The sequence below is a fragment of the Triticum aestivum genome, chromosome 1D, assembly GCF_018294505.1.
Source record: "Triticum aestivum cultivar Chinese Spring chromosome 1D, IWGSC CS RefSeq v2.1, whole genome shotgun sequence".
NCBI lineage: Eukaryota > Viridiplantae > Streptophyta > Magnoliopsida > Poales > Poaceae > Triticum > Triticum aestivum.
Genome location: NC_057796.1, coordinates 240,025,470 through 240,032,431, shown reverse-complemented (window position 1 = coordinate 240,032,431; position 6,962 = coordinate 240,025,470). Strand labels below are relative to the sequence as shown.

Below are 6,962 nucleotides of genomic sequence, written 5' to 3'. Positions count from 1 at the left end.
AGTGAACCGTAACACTACCCAAAGTGAACCTCATGAGTTCTTGTTGTCTTTTTCTCATACTTATTAATTTTTTACACGCGTTGACCAAGCGAGTGAGCGAGTGAACTACATCTAATAAGAAGCGAGCTTCTTTGAGATGTTTTGGTTTATGTTTACCAAGGGAATCATGAAGGAGTTTTATAACAAGCTGCATGAGAGAACAAAGTGAGCTTCAAAATATGACTTATGAGCTGCTTGAAGACGAGTAGTGAACCTCTTTGGTAGCACAATTTTTTTTTGAAAACACATGAAACTACTGGGGACGAGTGTCATTCACAATCGAGGGAAGTGTCATTCAAAATGCAAAATAAAAATGAACTGCATTAAAACTTCACTGCAAAACTGAACCCTAATTTTTTGTTAACCGCAATGGTCAACCAGCGAACTGCACCAAGTGCAACGGCATGTTCTTCCACTGGCGAACTGCATGGGCCAGCTGCGAGAACCTCCTGCGCGGCGCACACCAAGTAAAATGCACGAGAGCATCTCCAGTCGACCCCCCAGGAAGCCTCCCCAAGGCACTTTTTGGACGCCGGCGGGCAAAAAAAACCCACTCGGGCCCCAGAGACGTTTTTCGCCGAATTTCGCGAGATTTACGGCCGGCGCTACCACCCCAAACCCAGCCCCCCGGGGGGCGGCTGGGGACGTCGGTAGATGACTTTTGCATGCACAGGGCCACTCGTCAGCCCCTCTCTCTCTCCTCTCTCCTCCCCTTTCTTTATTTTCTTTCTCCTCTCCTCTCCCTTTCCTTCCACACAGCGCGCATGGCCGGGGCAGGGCTCGCGGACCATCTCCTTCCTCCTCGCTTGGGCGCCATGGCCACCATCCTCGCAAGATCCAGCCCATCTCCTCCGCGTCCGCCGAGTGGGCGTTCCGGCGGACCAGGTCAGCGTCGTCGCTCGCCGCCGAGTACGTGGTGGCCCGCTCAAGCACTGGTGGGACGGGCGCCATGCGCCAGGTCCAGAAGCCATGGCTGGTCGAGTTGCTCGACACGCCCGACAGGCCGCGCTGGTCCTGCTCCTGCTGCGGCCCAGGGCGGAGCGCCTGGTCTCCGGCGAAGGGGATGGAGTCCACGCTGCTGTCCGTGGCGGCGAGCAGTGCCATGGCGAGGGCGGCGAGCAGGAGGGCCGAGGGCGGAGGCGGCGAGGCGAAGGCGGCCTGCCCTGCGGTGACGAGTGGATAAGTGCGTGGGGGGGGGCAACGAGTGGACATTTTCTCGTTGCCAGGGAAAAAATTTCGCCGGCAGCCCCCAGGCGGGAAAAAAATGCCTCCTGGGAGGCTCAACGGCTGGAGATGCTCTGACTCACGCATCCGTACAACAGCGTCGCATGGCCAAAACCAAACTACACGCCCGACGTCCTCTCACGCGCCTGCTTACTACACCGGTGACCCAACCGTGCTATTTTGGTCATTGCACATCCGACCACAAGCCTCGTGCCACCGGAGTGCAAGCACGCTCGCCGGTGGAACATCCAGCTGCACCCCACTGACGCCCAAAGCGAAATGCACTGCAAATAAAAATGCACCAAACTGCACGGTCGCCCCGAAGAGGTGTAGGTAGTCTCGAGAAGGAAGTGCACTACTTTCCCTCAGAAAAAAACTACACATGCGGAGGATTTCTGCTGTACTGAACTAGTACAAAACAAAATCTGAATAATGCAAACAAGTCAGTCGCTGTCTGTGTGTCCACCATCTACAAACTGCACCACCAGCGACTCAGCCGGACTGCATGGGGGTCGCAACCGAGCTGCACGCGGCGCTCGAGCACCATCGCTGGCGCACTGACTGAACTAACCCCTGGCGGCAGAACGCCCGCAAACTGAATCTCGACGGAACAATGCCCTCACCACGACAAGTGAATTCCTCTGTTGCGGTTAGGGTGCACTTCCTCTGAACTGCAGGTGAACAACAAGGAGTGCCAGGATGCAGGTTAGAGCATGTCTAGTAGAACCCTCAAATCCTCAAACTCTTAAAGTAGTTAAAGGGGTCTAGTCTACGCACTTTTTTCTGTCCAAACTGTAAAAAAGCAGTTATATTTTTACAGATTTGGGGGTTTAGGGGTACTACTGGAGATGCTCTAAGGTGCCCGCACTGGGGGACAACCTGCATGCCGGGCGAGCTGCACCTCACACCACGCCCGCCCGCACTGCACGTTGTGCAGTTCAGAGGAGGAATGTACCGGGGCGGGCTGGTTGTGGCGTCGGATGGGGAAGGCAGGGGCGCAGCACCGGCAGTGGGCAGATCTGGCCATGGGGGAGGGGAGGCCTGTCGGCGAGGGAGAAATCAACGAAGGGAAGGGGGAGGGGGATGCACGGCCGTCCATATTTCAGGACAGCGACCGGATCCGGCGCGGTGGCCCCGCGGCAAGGAGGAAGATGGGTGGGTGGACGAGGTGTCCTCGGCAAGGGGAGCACTTGTGGCGGCCGTCTGCTACTCGATCCGGTCGCCTAGCGGCGCAGCGAGGCTGGAACCGCGCGGGTCCATCGCCAGGTAGTTGCGTGGGGTGTGACGGCCGGCCGTTGTGGGACGCACCGGTGGTGACGAGGAAGGTGGGGGCGACGGGGGAGGATTTGGCCGGATTGGGAGCGAGGTGGGCGTGGGGCAACGAGGGAGGTGGGGGCGGCGGGAGGTTGGAGTTGGCCGGGGCCGGGAGGGATGTGGGGGCGGCGGAGGAGAGTGGGGAAGAAGGTAGAGGTCGGGAGGCGTGAGGATCTTGCAGGGGAGGTCGCCGGGGGATGGGTGGCCTCGGGCGGGGTTCTGGCCGTGGAGTGGGTGGGGATTGGAGGCTGTGGGGAAGAAGCTGAGGGGGGGAGGGGGCTAGGCGGCCCGGATCCGCCGCTAGGGTAGTTGCCGGTCCGGAACCACCGCCGGTAGGTGTGCTTGGGGTAGAACGGGGGAAGGAGGTGGGTCGGGAGTGGGTGGATGCGGGCAGAGGTTGGGGTGGAGTGGAGGGAGGAAGGAGGTGGGTGGGGCTGGCTCTTCTTTTTCTGTGTCCTGTGGTTCGGATCGGGGTTTTCTGCAGTGCCGAAGTGTTACGAGAATAGCCTAGGTCATATCAAGAATAAGGTCTCAAGGGCTGTTATTAGAATAGACCCATCATATATATATATGGTTGCTCGTCGTTGAAGCGACCGCGGAGCGCTCTGCTCGCGTCCCTCTGCGCGCACTCTGTCAACGGTTGGGCGTACGCACAATCACGTCGAGGCCCCATATCCATGCGGTTGCGCGGCGCGCGTTGCCACGCGATGTAGTTACGTGCGGCACGATGGAGTTACGCACTGTAAATTAGAACTGCCATCAGGGCTTGCCGATATTCCTGGCCGTCCGGCTTCCCCTTTAATTCCCGCTGCCATTATAACCTTAGTCTCTTCAACCTTTCGATCGCGCCCCACAACACAACAAGCACACCCATGACGACACATAGAGAGGGGATGTCTAGCAGCGCTTCAATGGAGTTCGGCGAGCATAGAGTGGAGACCCACGCGAGGGAGACGGATCTCTCGGTGGTGTACACCATCGACCCGGCCGTGGTGGACGACTACATCAACAACGTTGAGCAGTTGCTTGCTCGAGACAAGTACAAGGTGGTCGGCATCGACCTCCAGTACACCGCTGGTCATCCCGGCATAGATCAGAAGGTTGTCGTCGCTCAGTTGTGCGTGCGCCATCATGTCCTCATCTACCACTACTGCATGGCCACACAGCCTTGCGACCGTTTCAACAGGTTTGTCAACAGCACCGACTACAAGTTCGCCACGGTGGAAACCAAAGACGATGTAAAAGCGCTCAGTGTTACGGGCTTGGCCTGCAAGAACTTTGTCAAAATCCGTGAGCACTACAGGGTCTAGGTCAGCACGAAGAAGGACTCCCTGGTCGAACTCGCCTCGGCCATCATCGACCCCTACTACAAAAAGATGAAGCAGGATGCCCAGAGAACAAGTCCCCTATCCTGGCACAGGGCCTGGATGCGGCAACTGGATGAACCTCACCTCAGGTTCACGGCCAAGAGCGTGTACACATGCTACAAGATGCACAGGCGGATCGTTGACATGAGGAAGTGCCTCGTTACCCAAGTCGAGGAGGCCGGATCGAGCCACGATCAGAGCAAGCGTCACAAGAAGTAGATGATGATCAGATGATCGTTTATGTTAGTTAATCATGCATGTAATATATAGTTTACTTTATTGGTGTGTGGAAATGTCATGTGTGTAGTAGCCACCTATGTAATTATGCATGTAATAGTTTACTTTGGTGTGTGCAAATGCCATGGTTGTAGTAGCCACCTATGTAAGTGGATGTTTAATTTGGTTATTGTCGGTGTCAAAACCGGCGGATCTCGGGTAGGGGGTCTCGAACTGTGCGTCTAAGGTCGATGGTAACAGGAGACAGGAGGCACGATGTTTACCCAGGTTCAGGCCCTCTCTATGGAGGTAATACCCTACTTCCTGCTTGATTGATTTTGATGAATATGAGTATTACAAGAGTTGATCTACCACGAGATCGTAATGGCTAAACCCTAGAAGTCTAGCATGTATGACTATGGTAATGAATATGTCCCTGTCCGAACGAAGCTCTCCGGTTTATATAGACACCGGAGAGATCTAGGGTTACACGAGGTCGGTTACAGAAGGAGGAATTTTCATAATCGGTCGCCAAGCTTGCCTTCCACGCCAAGGAGAGTCCTATCCGGACACGGGTGCAGTCTTCGGTCTTCGCATCTTCATAGCCCATCAGTCCGGCCCATGGCTAACAGGTCGGACGCCCGAGGACCCCTTAATCCAGGACTCCCTCAGTAGCCCCTGAACCTGGCTTCAATGACGAGGAGTCCGACGCGCAGATTTGTCTTCAGCATTGCAAGGCGGGTTCCCCTTTCCAAACTCCAAGATTGTCTTCGGACGTAATGATTGTATCTGGACCTGTAACACACACCACACACAACCGCAGAGAGAATATAATACTCTACGAGTCCAGTCTGCTGACATCTTTTTATAACATGACATCACGTCTGCCCGGTCATAATTTTGAACCGCTTTTCGTTTGTCGCTCCACGTTTTGAGACGCGGTTGCCATTGGCACGTCTTGTCAAAGCAGAGATCGTGTCCCCTTATTACGGGATTCTTTATCGACACGGACGTGGGTAACCCAACCGTCTTTGGGGTACAACTCCTTGGAAACAGGCAAGCTTTAAGGCCCAGGAGGAGGCGTTCGATATTCACAGCCTTTATAAAGGGGTACAGACCCGTCTTTCTTCTCCACGCTCGCTTCTTCCTCAACCCTTACTACCTCGAGTTCCAACACCCAGGTTTTAATCGCCGCAAGCCTCAGTCATGTCCGGATCCAGCCGTCGAGGCCGGTGGGTGGCTTCTTCTATCACAGAGGAGGATATCGCGAAGCTTCGGGCGGCAAGATATCTGACCGCAGAAATCCTCCATCGGCTTCCCACGGAAGGGCGGGTTATCCCTACCCCCAGATCCGGCGAGAGGGTCGTGTTTGTGTCCCACTTCCTCCGCGGATTAGGGTTCACCCTTAATCCCTTCGTCCGGGGGCTCATGTTCTATTATGGACTAGATTTTCACGATCTCGCCCCGAACTCTGTTCTTCTCATCTCGGCGTTTATCGTCACGTGTGAAGCTTTCCTCCGAACTCCTCCACACTTCGGCCTGTGGCTCAAGACCTTCAATGTGAATCCGCAAGTGATAGAGGGGGAGCAGGCGGAGTGCGGTGGTGTCACAGTGAGCAAGCTTGCCAGCACAGTTTGGCTAAAAGGATCCTTCACAGCAGAATTAGTTCTACATCACCGAGCCCCGTGGTTCCAAGTGGGCAGCTGCGCCTGCGTTCCGATCCAGCCCCCCAATTCAGTTTGCATCATGGATTAACAAGGGGCTGGACTGGGGATCAGTTGATGAACTGCGAACTCTGCAGAGTCGCATCCTGCTACCTCTTGAGCACTGCGTTGGTTTTCCCTTGAAGAGGAAAGGGTGATGCAGTAAAGTAGCGTAAGTATTTCCCTCAGTTTTTGAGAATCAAGGTATCAATCCAGTAGGAGACCACGCTCAAGTCCCACGCACCTACACAAACAAATAAGAACCTTGCAGCCAACGTGGTAAAGGGGTTGTTAGTCCCTTCACGGCCACTTGCAAAAGTGAGATCTGATAGAGATGATAAGATAATATTTTTGGTATTTTTATGATAAAGACTAAAAGTAAAGAAAGCAAAATAAACGGTGCAAGAAATAGCTTGTTGACGGGAGATTAATATGATGGAGAATATACCCGGGGGCCATAGGTTTCACTAGTGGCTTCTCTCAAGATAGCATAAGTATTACGGTGGGTGAACAAATTACTGTCGATCAATTGATAGAATTGAGCATAGTTATGAGAATATCTAGGTATGATCATGTATATAGGCATCACGTCCGTGACAAGTAGACCGACTCCTGCCTGCATCTACTACTATTACTCCACACATTAACCGCTATCCAGCATGCATCTAGAGTATTAAGTTCATAAGAACAGAGTAACGCTTTAAGCAAGATGACATGATGTAGAGGGATAAACTCATGCAATATGATATAAACCCCATCTTTTTATCCTCGATGGCAACAATACAATACGTGTCGTTTCCCCTACTATCACTGGGATCGAGCACCGCAAGATTGAACCCAAAGCTAAGCACTTCTCCCATTGCAAGAAAGATCAATGTAGTAGGCCAAACCAAAATGATAATTCGAAGAGACTTGCAAAGATAACCAATCATACATAAAAGAATTCAGACGAGATTCAAATATTGTTCATAGATAATCTTGATCATAAACCCACAATTCATCGGATCTCGACAAACACACCGCAAAAAGAAGAGTTACATCGAATAGATTCCCAAGAGAATCGAGGAGAACTTTGTATTGAGATCTAAAGAGAGAGAAG

General features: G+C 53.3%; 1 protein-coding gene across 2 annotated transcripts; it reads right to left on the bottom strand.

Moving 5' to 3' along the window:
* Positions 1-305: 305 nt before the first annotated feature.
* Positions 306-3,049, bottom strand: LOC123167914 (uncharacterized). Of its 2 annotated transcripts, none has more exons than XM_044585778.1 (2): positions 2,041-3,049; positions 306-1,934 (listed from the first exon to the last, which is right to left on the bottom strand). In XM_044585778.1, exon 2 carries the CDS (start codon positions 1,348-1,350, stop codon positions 400-402), a length of 951 nt encoding a protein of 316 aa, XP_044441713.1. In that variant the 5' UTR covers positions 1,351-1,934; positions 2,041-3,049; the 3' UTR covers positions 306-399. The 2 variants fall into 2 exon arrangements, with proteins under 2 accessions (XP_044441713.1, XP_044441717.1); XM_044585782.1 differs by having other exon boundaries at positions 2,143-3,049.
* Positions 3,050-6,962: the final 3,913 nt, after the last annotated feature.